General features: G+C 42.7%; 2 protein-coding genes across 2 annotated transcripts; one reads left to right on the forward strand and one right to left on the reverse strand.

The window, feature by feature from the left end:
• Positions 1–1,584: 1,584 nt before the first annotated feature.
• Positions 1,585–7,106, reverse strand: RPL9 (ribosomal protein L9). Its single transcript, XM_074154733.1, has 8 exons — positions 7,073–7,106; positions 6,666–6,712; positions 6,466–6,581; positions 5,130–5,225; positions 4,675–4,807; positions 3,219–3,299; positions 2,673–2,790; positions 1,585–1,701 (listed from the first exon to the last, which is right to left on the reverse strand). The coding sequence occupies exons 2-7, from the start codon at positions 6,709–6,711 to the stop codon at positions 2,684–2,686; spliced, it is 579 nt and encodes a 192-aa protein (XP_074010834.1). The 5' UTR covers position 6,712; positions 7,073–7,106; the 3' UTR covers positions 1,585–1,701; positions 2,673–2,683.
• A 103-nt stretch (positions 7,107–7,209) lies between these two features.
• Positions 7,210–19,995, forward strand: LIAS (lipoic acid synthetase). The gene is made up of 11 exons (XM_074154525.1): positions 7,210–7,339; positions 9,026–9,198; positions 9,880–9,973; positions 10,742–10,822; positions 11,037–11,193; positions 12,005–12,062; positions 13,193–13,321; positions 13,817–13,962; positions 15,625–15,695; positions 16,467–16,578; positions 17,546–19,995. The coding sequence occupies exons 1-11, from the start codon at positions 7,262–7,264 to the stop codon at positions 17,596–17,598; spliced, it is 1,152 nt and encodes a 383-aa protein (XP_074010626.1). The 5' UTR covers positions 7,210–7,261; the 3' UTR covers positions 17,599–19,995.
• Positions 19,996–21,460: the final 1,465 nt, after the last annotated feature.

Here is a 21,460-nt window from a genome sequence, read left to right on the forward strand (position 1 = left end):
CACTTTATCTGTACCCCAGTGCTTCTGAAGAGATGAGGCATAAAAACACATTGTCTTTTCCAACTGCATCTGAACACACAAGATCACATCAAATGCAAGGTAAATGGTAATATATTATGATAAATTAAATGATAACATAAAACGATAAAGTATTAAGGCCACTTACAGACTACTAAAAAATTTGTAGAAATGCTACTTCGAGGATACATGCAATTGACTGAACCCCAAACTTCCCTTACTTGACCCAACCATGAGTCTCAGTTCATAAATGCATGAGACTATTTTTCCATTCTATTTCAAGTACTGGTCAACATCACAAAAGGCTCATTAACTCAAAAGGTAAGCACTAGTAAAATGATGAGGGACTCTGGCCCACTTCACACTGTAAAATATTCTCCCAGTATGTCAAACACCACAGGTGTTTGACATGTGTGTGCATCCTTCCATCACCCAAAGACGCTGACGAGTTCTCACAGCAACTGGGGAATCAAACTGAAGGACACTACTGGGAAATCCCTCTCTAATTCCATGTGCATTCTGGGCGCAGAGATTATTTTGGAATAATCTTCAATAACCTTTAGCTGCACAATTCAAACAACACAAGAACCCATCTTAAAATTGTTAGAGGCCACGGACAATGCCCACATCCGCAGTTTAGTACCACTACTTTTCCAAGCTCAGAGACACTGGTACCGCACACCCCTGCTGAACTCCGAAGAATCAGGCGAGTAGGTGCTTTGGGCAATCTTCTGAATTTCTTAGGTACACAGAGATACCTCCCTTCAATAATAAACTTTAGCTACTTGTTGCCAAGCACGTTTCTGCACTATCCCAGTATTTTCTGTGAATCTTTTTTCAAAATTGAACCTAACAAGTGACAATGTAGATTTTACCACAGCACAGAAAGAGCACAACATCCCAATTACAGGTTGCTACACGGCAAGATTAGTAACAGAGAAAAAACAAGAGCTCTATTCCCAGATGACACAAACCACTGTTGATGAAACTCAGCAAGAAGCTCTGCCTGAACTCTGAGGTCAAGTCCTTGGTCTTAACTGAGCAATACAGCCAAAGCAGCCTATTTTCAGCCTACTACTTTCATCTCTGTATTCAGTTTAAACAGTCTTATAAATTTCATTCCACTAATTCGAATTTTGGTTTTAATCTACTTCAGATACTGCCATCACAAGTCTGAACTCCCCTCCAGAAAACGGAGGAGATCAGTTTTTGCAGTCATTGGTTTGAAGTTCTGAAATAATGTGAAAACACACTGTCTTCTTCCAGTGAGAACAATGCTTTTGCTATTCCTTAACTCTACGATTTAAAACTAACACTTCATGGGTTTACGTGATGGGTCTACACTCCACCAGCATGAGGTTTCCAAACCATCAGACTTCATTCAGTCTGAATGTTCTCAGAGACCGGCAAAGCGACATGTACTAGCACAGCACTAACATCTCATTATCTTGCATGACCTTGTGACAATCTGCTTCTCGAAAAGCCAAAGTTCTTGAACAGGTTCACGCAATCAGCATTTAATTCTTAAAAAAAAAAAAAAAAAAAAAAAAAAAAAAAGGCCGAGATATGAAGTAAGTTTTATTTTATTAAACCTCTCATGGTGTTCAGGTTTTGTATCAGATTCTTCAATCCGGTACTTGCTGGTATAATGTCTCATGGTTGGTTGTTTCAGGATCCAGACAACTGTAAATAAAAAGAGCTTTTAGAAAGGTCTTAGCACTGCAGATGTGAAACAGAGTTTATAGACATATAACAGCTTTAATGCAAGACAACCAGCTCAAAAAATTTGCTTAATTTTATTCAGACGAGATTACTTAAAGATGCCTTCAAATACAAAAGCTCAGAACTGTTTCACAAGCAGGTAACAAGGAACTCTGAACAGCACTACAAATCACCTTTTCAGTACTTGTGTCTTGTACCTGGCTGGTGATACAAGAAATCTTAGTTTATGAAACTCACTTCATCTGCATCTTCCATCTCAAGCTTAGGTTCAGAAGGCACGTAACATTTACTTTATTTGCATATCAGCCTGTCTCATCCTGCAGTGTTCTGTACCTTGTATGGAACTATGCATAGCTGAAATGCATCAAATTCCTTTAGCAGTTAGAATTCTTAAATTATCCCAATATCCTTGTACTCAACTTCAGAAACAAATGTATGTACGCAATGTTAAGTAGTTGTCCTTGTTAAACTGGCCTTTGTTTGCAAGCATTTATACATAAATTACACAGAAGACCTTTCTATATAAAGTATGTGCTGACCACTTTCTTTAGTGAAGTTGGTGTCCAACCAAGTAGAACATTAGTCTAAGAAAGTCCTCTCTGTAAATAGCTGTAAAGGAGTCTGTCATGCTTTGTCAGTTGGTTTTAAATTCTCAGCCACCATCATAAGCAGCATGCACAGTGTAGAACACCGCACTTGAGTATTTCTGCATAATACCAACTTGATGAGAGATGGAAAGTGGCTGTCAAGAGACCTAGCAAAACTTCACTTTTACGATACCTTTAAAGATGCCTTTTACAAGCACAACTGCATCCCTGTTGAGAAGCTGCTTAACCACAGCCTTGTTTAAGTAGATAAACCTTGTTAAATCCCCAGGTGGAGTAACCATCTCTACACAGAAGATGTACGACCTGCGTTAAGATGATACCAACCTATTAGAGTTTTACTCATCTGCCTGCTGTACTGTTCCTTTCTCGGAGACATAGATACCGTCCAAGAATTTTCTGATATCCTTGTTCTTGACCGTAGTGGCTTGCTGGATCAAGGCAGCTACAGACAAAGCAAGACCATTAGCGCAAAGCAAGAGCTCCAAGCCAACACACAGCCTTTGTTCACTCTCCCAATATTTCAATTAACAAATGAAATTTGCATTTCACTGAGCCCATCTTGGTAACTCAGGGCGGTGGCAGTTTATTACTGCACACTCGTACAATTGAAAAGCTGGAAAGTTTGGTGCCAAAAAGGCCATCAATACTGACTCAAAAAAAAAAAGCTTCTGTGGACTTTTAAAAATATCTTTAAGTTTAGAAAAAACATAAACTATGAAAAGCAATTACAGGGACTAGAGAAAAAAAAAATAATTGAGCTGTCATTTACCTCAGGGTTTGAGGGGAAAAAAAAAGACAGTTTGCTACGCTGACATCTTCAAATAAAAGTGCCCATGTCACTGTATCTTCCCACACATCTACATCACAAACCTGAATTGGAGACCAATTCAATGTCATTCCCTTCAAGGATCAGCTCATCTTTCTGGGCTTGAGACACTGCACAGGAAACACCTACAGAAAGGAAATTACACATTCTTCATCATTGGTGAAGACATTAAGCATACAAAAAACCCCCCAGTATTCATCTGCTGTTCCCATTTACTATCTAGAAAGTAGCACTCTATGCAATAATTAGCTTCCATGACTTCACACGAGTCCCCCAAATCCCTTCCAGGATTGTCCTCCCTCACAGTTTCAGAACTCAAAGATTAGTGCAAGTCACACTCTGGATTGAAAGCAACTAAATGATACTCCTACTTAAATGTTACCACATGACAGCATTAATCGCCATCACTGTGAATAGGCCAGAGATTTTGCCAGCATGGCTTTGTCAGCTAGGTGGTGCCATTTCCCCCATTCTTATGTTCATTAAGCCAAAACTAGATTCATCCTAATCAAGAATCATTAAAAAACATCACTGTCCCCTGTTATGTCAAGCACCATGATTATACTAGCAACACGAGGACGTTCAGAAGTCTTAACTGGAAACTTTCATTTGCAAGGAGAGTAACACAAGTAAGTGCTTACAGTTTGACCTATTTAGTCAATAGATACTAGATTTTAAGCCAACACTTTACTATCTTTGAAGTAAATGCTTACAAAACTCAAATCCACCCTTAATATCCTACAGTAAATGAAAGTCACCATAAGTAACTCCACACTTTATCTAACAGTGGTTTTGGACAAGTCTGATACTTTTATCTAAAGCCACCCCAAAACATCATCAGTCACACTAAATATCCTCACCCGTACCTTCACCGGAAGTGGAACTATCAAAAAATGTATATGGAAAGTTTTCCATACAGTCTTAAGGTAACTGTGTTCATGACATGTTTTGTCTCCTTCTTTTGAAGTTTAACAAGCTCCATCAAATGCCTACTCTGCTACAACTCCCAAGTATGCAAGATGTGAACTTCAAAATTATTATGTTAATTGTTTTTAGCGTATGTGCTCCTAGACAATGAGGAAATTCAAAATACAAGAACGCTTCAAAGACGAAAAATATGACATGGTGTGAGACTAGCTCATGTACAATGTTTAAAAGAGAATCACAAATCTAAAATTGAGCACCTGCAATTTACCAGCTATGAACACTGTCAGTATCTCACTGTCACTAGAGTAAACACTGGACTACCTGTAGCTCATATTAAAATAACAAGCCCTAAACTAGTTATTGGCTAGCTCTCATTACTAAAAATAAAGTACAAAAGCATTATTAATTACAAATCTAAACAGCAGTAGAAGTACTGTAAGATTACATAAATTCAAAAAGGCAAATACTGCTTCAACAATCATTCACCGTCTTCTGTGGGAGCGGCAGTACCCAGACAAAGCAGTTTAGAAATCTTAGTTAGAAATAGTAAAGTACATCTCCAGATATGCTCACCTGGCCTCATACGCACTCGGCGAATGTACTTCTCTCCCAAGAAGTTTCGGATTTCCACAAGTGAGCCATTATCCTGTATAACTACGTTGATTGGGAAGTGAGCGTACACTGACCTCATCTTGTAACGGAAGCCCTACAATAAAGGACATCATCAGATACTGAAAGCAGAACACATCCATAAGGTAAAACAGATGCATTACGCTTAACGCAGCGATCTAAACCCAAGATATATTGGAAATAGTTTCTTAATAAGGGCAAGACACTAAGCCCAGGAGACATTCATGCTTTCTTCCACCTGTAAAACATGTCTGACAGCAAGTGCAAGAAAAAAAAAAGTAAAGAGAGAGAGAAAGCTACATCTCAGATGCTCAGAAAAGCTCTCACTAAAGTAAAAAGCTGTCTATTAACGAGTAACAAAAATGAAAGGAGGTATCCAGTTTCAAAACAAGACTCACCAGTGTAACACCCTTTATCATGTTCTGTACATGGCTGCAAATCGTGCGAACTGTTGCCAGCTCCTTTCTGTTACCCCACCACTTGTCAACACGTAGCTATGTAAAAAAAAAAATAATAAAAAATTAAAGTTTTTTGCAACACTTCAAAACTAAAAATGAAACATTTTTGTGACAAAGAGTGAAAAGTTTAGATAAACTACTTAAAAGCCCACCTAACAAAAGCACATGAATATTTCGTTTCTTTGAAAGACTACTAAAAGCCCACCTTGCTCAAGTCCACAAGATCAAGTCCTAACCCCCAGACCTATGAGAGATGTCTCTTTTCCTCATGTCTCGCTACTAACAAATCTTCAAAGAGGCTGGGATAGATATTCTGACATCTTAAGCTGAGGGATGTGTTATACAATGCTAAACACCAAACATGTTGTTCCAAAGTCAGTCTCCTATGCATAATCTATCAACTTTTTAATCAAACACTCTGTGTGGGTCCAGTATTTTGATGAAACATTAGATGCTTGTGCAAAAGCAGCTGAAATGAGCCATTATTTCCTTTTTTTTTTTTCCTGTTTTTAAGGCCGTATGAAAGTATTATGAATTTATTTAGAAAGCATCTACACTCCTAATGTAACTTTCCAATTCCGGAAATTAAATGTAGAGATTTAGTTTTATCTAGCTAAAAGTAGCCAGTTTATAAAACACAGAATACAACAATCAATGCCTTTCCCAGTAACTATCTGACTGGAACAACAAAACAAATCACAGAACTGCAAGAATTCCATGGTGCCAGAGCAGGTCCCAAGGTTCCATGAGACTTGCCTCTTTCAGAAAACACAGGAATAAGCAAAAAATTAAATAACACGCCCACAAATAAATATTTTCATTCAATCTCCTACACTACCAAGAAGTTTAAGCTAATTGAGAGTTGGGGTTGTTCAGCCTAGAGAAGGCTCTAGGAAGATCTTTCCAGTATCTTAAGAGGGCCTACAAGAAAGCTGAAGAACTTTTTACAAGGTCATGTAACAATAGGACAAGGAGTAACAGCTTAAAACTGGAAAAGAGCAGACTCGGATTAAATATCAAGATGAAATTTTTCACTATGAGGATAGTGAGACACTGGAACAGGTTGTCCAGAGAAACTGTGGATGCTCCATCCCTGGAGGTGTTCAAGGCCAGACTGGATGGGGCTTTGAGCAACCTGGTCTAGTGGGAGGTGTCCCTGCCCATGGCAGGGGGGTTGGAACTCGACGATCTTTAAGGTCACTTCCAACCCCATCCATGCTATCATAATTGTAAAGTTACGGTCTCTAACCAGAGAAACTGTTCCTGCAGCACTCACCTTCTTGTGTTTCTTTCCCAGAAGGGAGAGCTCCACATTGATGTGGTTAAAATCCCGTCGCAAGGTTCCTCTGGGGCCCTTTACAATGACCGTCCGGCCCTTCAGTGAAACACTGACTGCAAAACACAGATAGACGCACGTTAACTGGCTGTGGAGCCAGCACCGCCGCCCGAACAAACGCCTCCCGAACGCAGACCTACCTTGGTCGGGGATGTCAACGGTCTGGTTGCTGAGAATGGTCTTCATCCTACAAAGGACAACCGAGAGAAGCTACAGACCCGCAAAGCCCAACCGCTCCCCACCCCCTCTGCCGCCCCCGAGCCGCCGGGGCTCCGCTGACAACACCCAGACATCCCGCCCGGGCCGCCGAGGGGCGGCGGCCTCAGCGCCCAACTCCACAGCGGGGCCCAGCACGGGCCTAGAACCGCCGCGGGGGGGGAAGCGGCTGGGGTAGGCGCCATCCCGGGGGCTCCCCCCCCGCAGGCGGGGACAAGAGGCGGCTGGCGGACCCCGCGGCGCCCCGGGAGGCTGCCCGGTCCCCAGCGGGGCGCTGGGGGGGGCCGCCCGCGGCCGATGGCCCCGGATGGCGGCGCCGGCCCGGACTCACCTGGCAGCAGGCAGCGGGGAAAGAGGCAGCGTCTGACGTCATCACGTACTTGTAGCTGCCTTGACGTCACGACGCCGAAGTAGCCGTCCACGAGGCAAGGGTAGCCGAGGCCTGATGCGCGTGAGCTGAGTGAGGTGGACTGGGACGAGCGCCGAGAGGATCGATCGGGCCGGTCCGGCGGGCGCCGCCATGTCGCTGCTGCCGCGGGGCCGCTGCGGCGGGGCTGTCGCCGCCGCCCGGCGGCTGCTGCTGGCGCCCCAGGGACGGGTGAGTGGGCGCCGTGTCAGGTCCGTGTGTCGCAGGGCGAGGGAGAGCGGAGGGCGGGCTGCCGAGCGGGCGTTGCGGCCCGGCGGAAGGGAGACCTCGGCACGGTCCGCCGGTGAGGGGATGGGGGGGATCGCGGCGGTTGAAGGCGGTGCCGTTGTCCGAGCTCATCTCTTGATGGTCGTGGGGCGTGACAGCCGTGGTGGTTCCCGGCGGGCAGAGCCTGGGGAGGGCTGTCCCCAGCAGGGCACCGGCAGGCTGTGGGCGTGAGGCGGCCGGGGGCTGCGGTGCCGCTGCACAGGCACACACCGGGGAGAAAAAGTAATAGAAAACTGAGGCACGGGTCCCATCCGCTTCAAACCCCGCTCCCGAGAACCCAGCTGGTGCTGCCTTTCCATCGAAATGACATCATAGAATCCTTTAGGTTGGAAAACACCTTTAAGATCATAGAGTCCAACCATAAACCTAACACTGCCAAGTTACCGCTGAACCGTGTCCCTCAGCACCACGTCTGCACGTCTCTTAAACACCTCCAGGGATGGAGAGTCCACCACTCCCCTGGGCAGCCTGGTCCAATGTTTGACAACCGTTTCTGTGAAGAAATTTTTCCTGATATCCAATCTGAACCTCCCCTGGTGCAACTTGAGGCTGTTTCCTCTTGTCCTATCGCCTGTTACTTGGGAGAAGAGACCGACCCCCACCTCACTACACCCTCCTTTCAGGTAGTTGTAGGGAGCAAGAAGGTCCCCCCTCAGCCTCCTTTTCTCCCGGCTGAACACCCCCAGCTCCCTCAGCCGCTCCTCATAAGACTTGTGCTCCAGACCCCTCACCAGCTTCGTTGCCCTTCTCTGGACTCACTCCAGCACCTCAATGTCTTTCCTGTAGTGAGGGGCCCAAAACTGGACACGGCACTCGAGGTGAGGCCTCACCGGTGCCCAGTACAGGGGGACGATCACTTCCCTACTCCTGCTGGCCACACTGTTCCTGATACAGGCCAGGATGCTGTTGGCCTTCTTGGCCACCTGGGCACACTGCTGGCTCGTGTTCAGCCAACAGTCGACCAGCACCCCCAGGTCCTTTTCTGCCGGGCAGCTCTCCAGCCACTCTTCCCCAGGGCTGTAGCGCTGCATGGGGTTGTTGTGACCCAAGTGCAGGACCCGGCACTTCACCTTATTGAACCTCATCCCACTGGCCTCGGCCCATCCATCCAGCTTGTCTAGATCCCTCTGCAAAGCCTTTCTACCCTCAAGCAGGTTGACACTCCCACCCAACTTGGTGGTGTCTGCAAACTTACTGAGGGTGCACTCGATCCCCTCGTCCAAATCACTGATAAAGATGTTAAACAGAACAAAACATCCATCAGTTACTGACTTTGCAGTGTACTGTTAATCATCTCAACCTCTTGTTTTTCAGCCCCAAAATCTCAACCTGTAGAATGTTATTTATATCCAAAACCTATATAACTTAGTTTGATATTAAGATATTTTGGAAGAGGTCGTTCTTTTTGTCTGTTTCACATGACTTAAAATGAAAAAGAGCATTCATTATATATTTAACTTAAAGGCAATTGGGACAAGGCTTACACAAACTCTATAAAGTGTTCATTAACCACCAAAAGGACAAGCATTTACTTAGTATATAATACCAGTACATTTATTATTCAATAAATTACAGTGTTTCTTTTTTTAGGTGTCTGGGAGCCATGTGCATAACCAGTACAGAACATCCAGTTCTTTGCCAGAGGAAAAAAAAGAGTTACTGCAAAATGGACCAGACTTGAAAGACTTTGTATCTGGAGATTTGTCAGACAAGAGCACATGGGCTGAATATAAAGGCAATTTAAAGCGTCAGAAAGGAGAAAGGTGATTGTGATTTTGAACAACTGTAGTTACTTCCATGCAGGATCTTGCATGTTTAGTGTTAAATACAAAATGTCTACAGTATATTTTTATTAAATTCTGTCCTACTGGCTTGCCAATTTCGTAATTTTTCAAGAAAAAGCAAACACTTAAATTATTAACTTCAAATGTGTAAGAAACATGAAGACTTGGTATTTTCTCATTTGAGTGCCTGTATTAAATTACAAATACACATCAGTAGGTGAGTGTACTATACTTTGGTGTTGAAAAATATTATTGATAGAGTAAAACAAACAAATGAAGACTAAATTAAAAAATGCTTAAATCCCTCCTATTTCCCGTTACAAATTTGATCAGACTTTGTGATAACTGTGCAACATACGCTGCCATTAACTGTTGCTGTCTCCAGTGCGGCACTATTAAATCCCATTGGTACAGTTAACAGTTTTAAACCTTCCAATGACAACAAACTCCAGCTCTTGAATGTTGGGATGATGGTAAACATGAAAGAGAGAAGTCCTTTATGACTATGAATGATGTTAATGTTGGTTGCTGACTTGGGTCAGTTTTCAAGGAACCTTTCGTAGTTGGCACCTGTAACAAATTAAAGTGGGTCTATGAAATTAATGGAACCTCACCGGGTAAGTAATTTATTAATCTTTATGTTTGCTTGATGTTATTCAGGCTGCGACTTCCTCCGTGGCTGAAAACAAAGATTCCCATGGGAAAGAACTACAATAAACTGAAGAATACCTTGAGAAGTTTAAATCTTCATACGGTAAATCTAGCACCAACCAAGTTTTCCTCTAGAAATAAGGCATTTTTTAGAGACACAAAATTATTTCTTTGTGGTAGACAGGTAGAAAATCATGTCTTGCATGATCTTCAACGCTGAAACCGAGCCCAATGCTGCTCCTAGTTGCCAGCAGTGAATTTTACCCATAAGGGAAGAAGACAAATCCAGCAGAGTATTTCATGTTTTTCCTGCTGGAATTTTAAATACTAGGGTTTACTACTTGCATTACCAAAGAGATCAGAAAATGGTATGTGTGACTGCTTTTAATGGAAACACACAGAATTTCAGTGTTACATACATGTTTTGCATGAAAAGAAATTCTAGAAATACATGTATTTCATTAAATATACCTTGCAGGTGGTAAACAGTGGTGGGTATGCATGGAGAGCCTTTTTTTTTCCCCCACAGTTAGATCAAGCTTTGATGAATCATAGAGGTTGTGAACATTTTATAAATTATTAAAATTAAAATGTTAATGACAATCTGTGCTAATTAATAAGGCAGTGACACGGTTGAGGAGGTTTTGGAGTTGTGAAGTAGAAGAAAAGAAGGGTAATGGATGTCAGGAAACAACTCTTCCTAGTTCTTCTACCAACTTCTTATAGAACAACATCTAACTCTCTTAATCTCCTCATTTATCACAGAAGGAATTATGTTTTGTTTGTAGACTACTATTGAAATTGTTCATGAATATAATAATAATTTGCTAAAATAGTACAGAAAGAAGACAGGTGCATTACTGCCTTTTAGGTATGTGAAGAAGCCCGTTGTCCCAACATTGGAGAGTGCTGGGGAGGGGGTGAATATGCTACGGCTACAGCTACTATTATGGTAAGCTATTAACCACTTCTTACGTATTCTAGCAATATTTGAGCTGTTTGTAGTGTATTGCTGGATCTCTACTGTAGTAGAAATTTAGAGTAAATCATTGTCCTCATTGTTTTGCTTAATATTGGGATATATCTGATCTACCTTAGCCGCTGTTTCTCAGCTGAGCAGTAGTGATTTGTACAATGTGAAGATAGGAGCGTCTGTCTTGTTTCAGCTGATGGGTGACACGTGCACGAGAGGCTGCAGATTTTGTTCAGTCAAGACAGCAAAAAATCCGCCTCCGCTGGATCCCGAGGAGCCCTACAACACAGCGAAGGCTATAGCCGAGTGGGGCTTGGATTATGTAGTACTGACCTCTGTGGACAGAGACGGTGAGTGCCTTCTCTCTCAGCTCCTTCAGTCCCAACTCTCCTGTCCCTTACATTGGGTAAACACAGACCTTGGTAAACATTTGTCACACAGCACAGTTGTTGAGGATTGCTATTTTAAAGGAGTTGACAGTGCTGAAACTTTGGAATGTTTCTACATGTTCTTAGTATTTCCCTATGTCTGGTGAAATACAAGAGAAGTTACACTGTTATTAAACATTAATGTATTACAATACTTTGGCAAAAAAACCCCACAGACATTCATATACAACGCCATTACAGAACTTCCTTCCAAAAACTAAACCTGGAATAGCTTAACAAACCTGAAAGTTGCCTTTTTCTAAGGATGTAGTAGCTGCTTTATGGTGACTTCACACATGAGGGGAAAACCATTGTAAAGATTATTCAGTATATTTTGGTAGAAAGTCCATTAGCCTTCAACATGGCTTAAAAAAAAAGAGCAATAATGTATATTTCAGGTTTTGTAGAACTGTTTCTCAGACCAAAAAAGTAAACAGATAAAGCCATTCTGTGCTCAGGCTGACAGTGAACCTAGAGACAGGTAAATTTGGAGTAAACATTTGAAGTCTGCCCTAAGAAGTCTACCCCACAGTTAGACTTTGCACAGAACAACGCTTGCTGGAATATCTCTTGTAAACGTTTGGCATGAGCAGTAAGATAAGACTGGGGTTTGACTAAGATCTGCTTTATTAGTTTGCATTTAAATTTGACTCTGCAGTTTTTTGTGGCTTTGCTAATACGTAAATACATTTCTTGAACAGAAAGGTTAATTGAATAATTGAAATGCTTCTAGATATGCCTGATGGTGGAGCAGAACACTTTGCAAAGACAGTCTCTCATCTGAAAGAAAGGTACATTTTTAATGTATTACTATTATTACTACAACTTTAGAATGTGGTACTGCATATAGGTCAAAACTACCTTTAGCTGGATTATTCCAGGGGCCCTGCAAATATGAAAATCTGCCTTTAGCCTTTCTATGTCCCCCTCTTTTTGTTTTCGCCCCGTTTTTCATCTTTATCATGTAATGGCCCCAAAGTATTTTGAATTTGGATGCATTTCCCATTTAGCCCAGGCTTCCTTAAAGCTAAGCACTGGATTATTTCTTTGACCGTGTGGCTGGTTTACCAGGAGATGAGTACATACTTCTGAGGTATGTTTATACTTGGAGCTTGGGGCTCAGACACAGTGGATTCAGATAACAGTGTCCCCACCTGGCAGAAGAAGTTGGGTTTCTCTTTCGGCAGTGATGAGAAGCCCACCATGATGTTTTCCCACCATGTCTGTCTTCGTCATGCTGCTTTCCCTGGCTGTGCTGCCTTCGCTCTCTGCCTCAGTGCCCTCTGCACCGTTTGACCGCCTGTTTGCCTACCTGCAGGTTTTATTCCTGCAGCCTCACGGGAGACTTTGTCCAGTGTATTTGGGGCTCCAAAGGCTCCTGCAGTTTTCTCTGCCTGCTGAAATCTGGCTCCCAGACATTGAGATGAGATTCCAGGGCAACAACATGGAGTCTTCTTATCCCCCTAGGCAGGGTTGTGGCTCCTCTGTATTTTGGATATGAAACGTCAGTTAACCTGCCACAAAACCACATGAAAAATCACGTATAAACAGCTAACGTGATTGTTTAAGAGGCTGTTGGAATTGCTTTTATATTTATTATTTGTCTTTCATTCTATTTCAGCTCACATGAATGAAATCAGGAATTAAAACACGTGACGCTTTGTTTGAATTGTGATACAAGTATTTGCAGAAATCTGTTGTTTTAGAAGCGTATCCTGAATTAACTTTGCTTTGCTTATCAGAGCATGATTTATTTAATGGTTGGACTCCATGATCTTAAAGGTCCCTTCCAACCTAGATAATTCTATGATTTTATGAAGTAACGTTTGGGGTTTTTTTTGCTATATTGATATATTATTTTATTTTAGCCACGGTGAGGCGAACCCCGTGGCTGCGTTCGTTTTCAGCCTCTCTTTTCCAGGAACCCGAAGATCCTGGTGGAATGCCTGACTCCCGATTTCCGAGGGGACCTTTCGGCTGTGGAGAGAGTGGCCTTGTCGGGGCTGGACGTGTACGCCCACAACGTGGAGACGGTGCCGGAGTTACAGCGGTGAGCACCGGCGGGGGCGTGGGGGAACGGCGACAGCCGGGTCCAGGTCCATCACCCCCCCCGCCGGGGCCTTCCCTCACGGGGACAGGGCCGCAGCCCGAAATGGCGGGGGGCGCGCGCTCCCAGCCTGCCGCGCGCGCCCGCGCGCGCGCCCGCCCGCCCGCCGCCAGAGGGCGCCCTCCCCCCGCGCCGCGCCCCGTCCCCGCTGTGGCGTGGCCGGGCCGGGGGAGCCGCGCCCCGGCCCGAATCCTCACCCCCCGCCTCCCCCCCAAAAACCGCCACCGCGGGGGTGGCAGCCGTATGGAGGGGGAGCTGGGCTTTGGGACTTAAACCCAAAAAACCTCGCTCGGGGCGCTCCCAGCCGGCCTCACACTAAACATCTAAAGTTGCCGTTTTCACTCTGTGGAAAGGGATCGCGCCTCCCTTGGCGTCTCTAACTTCTCTGCACCCTTTTCTTCGCCCCCCCCCCCCCCCTTGTGCTGAAAATACACAAAGGACGGTGCGTGATCCCCGAGCCAACTTTGAGCAGTCCCTGCGAGTGCTGAAGCACGCTAAAGAGGTCCAGCCCGGCATCATTTCCAAAACCTCCCTAATGCTGGGCCTTGGCGAGACGGATGAACAAGTATATTCCACGATGAAACGTGAGTCGGTGTTGAAAGACATGCCAAAATTCACAACATTTTATTGCGTTGGAAAAAAATTGTGAGCGTCTTTGCCTCAACGTGCAAATCAGTTAGTTGGTGCAGGAAATGTTTTCTAAGCTTTATGGGGGAGGGGGGAAAGAGTTTGATTAAAAAAGATTGAGCTTCTGAAATATTTTTCCTTCACATGGCTTTCAGATTCAATTGGACAGGTAGATCCAGCTCGTGTTGATTTCAATGCAAGTTATAGTGGTCTTTGTGTGACTATATTAACGTTCTTGTCTTTGCAATACTTAAATAATGGGCTTGCAACATAACTGCCTTATTGCGCATTCCTTTTTAGAAATAGCAGACCTGATTGTTTGAAATAGTTTGTTTCAGCTTATTTGGATGTAAAAATAGTTCTTGTCCACGGAGCTGTAGTGTGTTCTTATGTCTTCATGTAAATGTATTTTTAAGAGGAGACAATGTCACAGTGGTAAGTGAATGCAGTGCACTTGCAAGAAGAAATTCATAAATCCTATGGCATTTCTGCCATATCCTGAAAGAATGTCTACCTGCTACTCTATTTGGTGTACAACAACCCATATTTAGAATGCAGTGATGTAGTTAAGTTGTTCTGCAGCTGTCCCACAATCTGGACCATAAAATTACAGTTCCTGATTTTCCCATTCTTCCTGCCTGGCATTTCCTAGCCACAAGAGTATGGAAGTTCAGATTTGGTGCTGTTTATTTTCAGGTCACTTTCATGGATGTATTTGGAGCCGAGCTTTACCCACCCCATTCATTCAGTTACTCTAATTTTGTTCCATTTCCTTTTTCTGGGCACAAGTTAACACATAAATGTGCTGATACCAAACCAGTTTCTTTACAGAACCACGTCAATCTAAACAGAGATTCCAGAGTAACAGTGGGTGTAATGCTGTAGTCTTTTCTTCCTATTTGACGTGGGGCAACCAGCCCAAGTAGCCAGAAAATGTGTGGAGATGTTCACGCAAAATGTGATTCCTTGGCCATCCCTCTGTTCAGAACACCCCGCTAGCTGCTGTGAACACAGTTCTTCAGGCTAGCTGACTGTTGTGTTTCTGGGCCTCCCTCTGTAAGTAGACTACCTGAACTCTTTTGCTGCATATTGATTCCAGTATATACGCAAATTTTAGCAGACAAAGTTTCTGAAATTCTGCAGGCATCAAAAATAATGCCCTAAGTGTGTAAAACTGGCAAAAGATGTTGGCAGCTTCCCCTGATGTACAGTTCTTTAGAACTGCCTGCATCTTTTCAGCATGAAGTCTCCTGAATCAGTGGAGAGGTGCCAATTGGATGTGCAGGCATCCATTTTTTTGTCAAATGAAAGCTCTGACCTAAAGACAGACCAAAAAGCAGCAAGATAAAAAAGACAAGAGCATGTTGTCTCTGCAGCGAGACACGTGACTGCAGTGAGTGCAGCGCAGTTTAAAGTTCTCTCGAGCTTTAAACTAGGCGGCTTGGGCCTTGCCGCGGCGGGGAGCTCGCAGTGTGGTAGGTGGCTGTGGCTCCTGGAGGCTGCAAGGTCCCTTTTGTGGGGAGCAGAATGTAGCCCCTGTGGGGCGCTGTGGAGTGACCTTGTTCAGACTTGGAAGGAGGGCATTTTCTAATTGCTGACAATCCCTTGTGTTTTTACAGTATTGCGGGAAGCAGACGTAGATTGTTTGACCCTAGGACAGTACATGCAACCAACGAAACGTCACCTAAAGGTAAAAATGCAGCGTTATGGTTTGTGCCTTGCACAGTCAAGTTTCCTCTTTCTAAACTGAGGCTTGATATGCATCCTTACTTTACCTGTGGATCTCAGGAAAAATAATTACCTTCCTTGTTTAACCTGATTTTCGTCTGTTATGGACTCTTCACTAAAAATGATCTCAGCTATCTAATCCCTTCCATCTTCTTCAGACTTCCTACTGCTACTCGCTGCCGTTAGCTGGGAGACAGCTGGAGCTGAGGCACGGTTCTGGGAAACAAGAGTCTCAGTGTCTGTCTCAAATATAATGGCTCAGGCCAGCTCCCCTTCGCTGTCTCATAGGCTCTCCCTTAATGGTGCCACTTCAGCTGGGGAAATGACCATTTTCTCCCTCTGTAATCTGTCCAGAGCTTGAGTCTCGTGTCCTGATACTGTCTTTCAATGAAATAACTGTTAGTGAAGAGATTTATAGGGCTATTGGATTTTTTTTTAACTAACTTGGACATAAAAAAGGTCTCGAACAGACCGTTCAAAAACAAAGGGAAGAAAACGATAAAGCAACAATTAGAAATTAAATTTGAAACTTTTCAGCTAAATACGAAAAGCAAATAAAATGCATTCTTTTGGTAGAAAGCAGAGAGAAAATTCAGTTTGTGACTTGGCTTCTGAAAGTTTTGGAGTGTAAAATTTTGATCTTGCGATATCACTGCGTTTCATGTCACTACGTGCCGGCTGTAGCCATTTCCTTTGCATTAATACCTGATCAAAATGAATTCTTTTCACTCAGGTTGAGGAATACGTAACTCCTGAAAAATTTAAGTACTGGGAAAAAGTAGGAAATGATCTCGGATTCCATTACACTGCTAGTGGGCCTCTAGTGCGCTCCTCCTATAAAGCAGGTAAATTTCTGAAAAACATTAGATTCTTTAGCACGTAACATTGTAATATATTAAGTTAAAACGTTGACATAATCTGCAGCAAAGCTCACCTTAGCTCAAGGACAGCTCATATAGTCATCCTTTTCTTTTTCTTTAAATTATTTACACTTGCTGTCTTCTCTAGCTCATCTGAATGCATCAGTATGACAGTAATTGGTGTTTGTCCAATTGCTGTGCTGCTTAAGCTAATTTTTTTGCCAAACCTGGTTTGTACTCTACTTAATGGGTGAGGCAGGATAAAGGGTACCCAATTTGCAAGTTTTCCTTTACATTCTGTCTCTTGGAGACTTCAGGGTTTAATGGGGCCCTTTGTTGTTTGTGATGCAATTTTGTTGCTTTAGGCAGAATTTATTTACAGTGCCCTAGCAATAATTAGACACATTTATGGCAGTGCTTTTCCTGACAAAGCAGCACTGGGTATTAAGTAGCAGCTGATATTAATGGAACTATTGTGTAGGTTCAACATCCTGCTTTTTTCCTAAGGAGGGAGCAGAGAAGATGCATCTGGGTTACCTTGCTTCTCAGGCTGTTTCAATACCAGCTCAAATGAGACTTACAGAAGGTTTCACTACAAGTTGCTGATACTTTATGAGATAGGAATTAATTTTTAATTAAATCATTCCACCTGTGCCTGCTGGAAAGCACAAAGAAGCAGAGCTATTCCACAAAACTGGGCATGAGGAAAATCAGGATTTGGGGGTGAAGGGGTTGTTTGTTGGGTTACAGGTTTTGCTTGGATGTTTTTTTACATCCCTGCTGTCTCTATTGAAAGTGCTGTTGTATAGAATTGAATTACTATAAAATACTCGTAAGAACAATTGTTTTGTAGAATAGAATTCTTGCATTAAATGACAATGTGTATTGTTTTGCTTTATGTCATTGAAATACCTACAAACCATTTCGGTGCTTTTTTTTGCCTTTTAATTAGGTGAATTCTTTTTGAAGAACTTGGTGGAAAAAAGAAAGACAAAAGTCATCTGAAAATGAGAGTGAACCTATTTAAAGCAGCCAGTTTTAAGGATCCTTTTTTCCCAGCATATAATTATACTCAGTTCCAGAAAAGCAGAAGACCAGATGGTGGATGTATGAGTAAACTTACTCTCTGTCCAGAACACTTTTCTCTCACTGAAACACTTCACAGTATTTTACCTAATTCCTGCTGGCAAGGCTACAACTGCATAGTGTTCAGCAAAAAGTCAGAAGACAGAACTGATTTTGAAAGACCGATGGAACTGAGGTGGAAGAAGTGTAAGCTGAAAAGAAAATGGACAGATTTAAGTAAATGGGTTTGATACTACCTTTAATATGGGTGCAGTTGGGTACTTGTGAAGATGGTAATAACTGATAATTTGAAAGGTACTGATATTTTGGTGTATCTTACCATTACTTAACACAGTTTGCAGGGACTCTGGGAAATAGAGGAGTTCTGAAGATTGTGTACATGACGAAGGACTGTATTAGGGCTGTCTTGAACCACACCAGAGAAGGTAGCAGTAATACCAAGATACTAAGAGATGGTATCTCTTAGCTGCCTCTTAAGAAAATGAGCTATACCATTCTGATAGCTAATGCTTTCCAGGTGCTTGCATGTCTCAAAGTGTAAGCCTTGGTAAACACAAGGTATCAAACTGAAGAAAACAAGAACCCTTTCTGGCGAAATAATTAACCTTGTGTAGATACCGTATAATTTAAACTATATGGAAAATCAGCGTTGCAGCATAAATAGAGCCACCCCTAGCTCGGGTACGTGGCCGTAACAAGCCCCGCTGAGTTGCGCAGCTGCTGCTTTGGTGTTGGGTACGCGGAACTGCTGCTGTTCCGTACTGTGCTGCTACTCCACGGGTATCCTCTTCTCATTAAAGGAAAGTTAAATACCCAGTCTGAGGGGGTGGTGGTTGTGCTTGATTGGTCTGGTTACCTGCCCCTTAGAGACCTGCTCTGGCTGTTACATCGGAACGCAGAGAAGTGAAGGCATCATGGATGAAATGTGGAATCTATTACGTATCTTACTGAGCTCAAGCAGAAATGAAAGCGTGGCTCGTGGTATACTAGCAGCTGGAAAGGCTTCTCTTTACACTCATGATAGTTCAAAGTGCCTCTCTCCCTAATAGTCCTCGGTTGTCTGCTATGGACGTTAGATACAGGTTTTGAACTGGCTTAAGCTGTATTTTCATGGAGTTATTTGGGAAATGTGCTGGGAATTTGTTATCTGGTCCCAAACTCTCATCATGAAGATAATCCTATGGCCGGCTGTAGTACTTGTCTAAATTACTGTAGTCTGTATGAAGAAGAGAGGACCCTCTGCCCACCTCGCACTCAGCAAGATGTTAGAAGTAAGGCAGCTAATTAGCACGTTAATATATAGGAGAAACCTGGTATTGTCGTGAACAACAAAAAAACAGATTATACCACCGAGGCCAGTGACTCACAATTGACACTTCAGAAAATGAAACGTAGCAGTAGGCTGATGTAACGAAAGCTATACAGAGAAAAATAGCCTTAAACTAGAAGGAATGTACTAATTAAACAGTATAATGGAAGTGTAAATCAGGGGAAGAGAAACCTGAGCCGCAAAGAACAGAGCAACAGCAATCTTAATAGCTGTACGTTGTAAAGGCAGAGAGAAAGGCAAGGCTTCTTTTTTTTTTTTTAATTTAAAAAAATACTAAATTTCAAATAATTATAAATGTTAAATATACTTTGAGCCTAAACCGCCCTGCCTCAGCTGCAGTACGCTGAATGCCAGAGCAGCAGAAGGTTATGAGCTATGGTAAGGAAATTCAACGCTCCCCCCACAGCAGCAGGCAAGGCAGGGAGGGGCGCAACGTTAACGCCAGGATACCCGCACGTTTAACAGCTGCCAGCCTTTATTAGAGGTTGCTGCTATAAATAATGGCTCTGACTTGCCTACGGAGCAGATTTAACAGAATATTACTGTAGCTTTTGCCAAGTTAACTGCTCTTTCAGCATATCATCACCAGAAATGGGGAAAAGTGAATTCTGAGCCATACAATTATTATCAAACTCTGACAAGAGGACACCGCGCAGTAATTAGCCATGACTTCTTTACAGTGAGAGAAGTAATGCTTCTGGAAACACAGTCCAGTGTTATTTCATGTTAGAATTATTTTATGAATTGCTGCTGGGGAATGGTTCGGGAGATGATCTCACGCTTTTACACAACTGTCTGCCAGCTGGTACCAAGTTTCAGAGCTACGTAAGCTATTTTCTAAGGGCATGTTTTGCTGTGGTTTCTGAGGAACGCAGTCACATTTTGACTTCATAGATGATTTTTAGTTTGTTTGTTTTTAAGAGGTTTTGAGGACCTCTCACAATTTATATGTAAAAATGACAAGTCTTAAAGTGTTTTTCTTAGTTAAGAAGTCCTGCCTTTACTGCCATCTTCTTTCCCTATTGCCCATTCAGCTTTTCCATAACTGCTTGCGAAAGCACCAAACTCTCACAGAACTCCTGGTTATAAATTCAGCACAGGTTTCATAACTAGCTCAGTTTTGATTCTGATGAAGTTTTACGTTTAGTGACATTTTCTTTATGTATGTCAATCACTTCATTCCGTCAGTTTGTTTCACAAAGCAGCCATAAAATATTTTAAGAACCATTAATCTTCCTTGTAGTCAGGAAAACATCAAACTGAGTTTTGGGAATATGATTTCAAGTTGACAGAAACACTTCAGAAGGATGAATAGTCTTTTTCAGCATCATTACATCTATCCACTACACTGGTGTGAAGCATAATTAAATGTTATGTAGCTGACTAGAGAACTGCTGCACCTTCCAGTGACTTCAAGGCTTTAGGGTAAATCAGCAAAGCCAGAGTGTTCATTTAAGAATAATTTTAATTTTTTTCCTACTTGATCAATAATTAATATTGGTGTCCCCTTCATGTAAAAAGATGTCAAATATTTATGGTTCTTTACTACAATGTGGCAACTTATTGCAGACGTTCACCTTGCAACAGAACTTCTCAGCTCTTGGCTTGGAACAGAAAAAGCAAGTAATGAAAACTGGTGCCAGGATTCTTAAAGCAATTGTAGATAACCCGTTACGCTTTCCTGCATTGTTTGACAATTCATTTCCCACTCTAGCCGTTGAGCAAGATTATGCCAGATCAACAGAAGAACCTCACGTGAGAGAGAGAAGCGTAAACTTGTTGGCCAGTATAAAGTCTCACCGCTAACTGCTCCTACGCTAACCAGTCTTGGTCAAAAGTGTTTGTTCCATTCACGTGCAATATTCTTGCCTGGAAGCAGGCTAGTTCGAGCTGCACAAAGGGTTGAACACGTACACAAAAGGAAGACACAACATCTTGCCTGGCATCTACATTTTGTCTATGCACATCTTAATTTATGCCATCTATATCATACTATTCGTAGGCTTGTACTAAAGATGGATTTGCCTCAGCTGTTGTATTCACATTGTTGCAGTGAAAAGCAGTGTTATGGTGAGATTGCATTTTATTAAGAACCCCATAAAAAGGAACGTCAGAGCACAGGAGTCCATTACTCATATTACACAATTCTCATCAAGAATTACATGCCGTAAGATCCCATAGACAAAGACTCCATAGCATTAAAACCTATCCCTTACATGCACTACTCAAGAATTGGAGATGACTTGCGTTCCTGCTTTGAAGGCTTATTTCCCTGGCAACTGTGTTCAGAAGATGACGGCTTGTGATTCACAGTGCTGCAAAAACTTCCAAAGCTCGCTCTTTTGCCTGTGGTAAGGTTCTCTGGCATATATGTAAGGTAAGTATTGCGGTATCCTGAAGGCATCGTCCACCAGCAGCTCTCCATCATGGATGCGATTCATCCCACAATCT

The sequence above is a fragment of the Numenius arquata genome, chromosome 10 (assembly GCF_964106895.1).
Source record: "Numenius arquata chromosome 10, bNumArq3.hap1.1, whole genome shotgun sequence".
Taxonomy (NCBI): Eukaryota; Metazoa; Chordata; class Aves; order Charadriiformes; family Scolopacidae; genus Numenius; species Numenius arquata.

Excerpts from the sequence above, each read along its gene's own strand:
- RPL9 (XM_074154733.1), bottom strand. The coding sequence starts at position 6,711 with ATGAAGACCATTCTCAGCAACCAGACCGTTGACATCCCCGACCAAG. Across the intron at positions 4,808-5,129 it reads TGATAAAGGGTGTTACACTG|GGCTTCCGTTACAAGATGAG; the intron begins GTGAGTCTTGTT and ends CCTTTATTGTAG. Across the intron at positions 3,300-4,674 it reads CCGAGTGCGTATGAGGCCAG|GTGTTTCCTGTGCAGTGTCT; the intron begins GTGAGCATATCT and ends TCCTTTCTGTAG.
- LIAS (XM_074154525.1), top strand. The coding sequence starts at position 7,262 with ATGTCGCTGCTGCCGCGGGGCCGCTGCGGCGGGGCTGTCGCCGCCGCC. Across the intron at positions 13,963-15,624 it reads AGTATATTCCACGATGAAAC|TATTGCGGGAAGCAGACGTA; the intron begins GTGAGTCGGTGT and ends GTGTTTTTACAG. Across the intron at positions 15,696-16,466 it reads CAACGAAACGTCACCTAAAG|GTTGAGGAATACGTAACTCC; the intron begins GTAAAAATGCAG and ends CTTTTCACTCAG.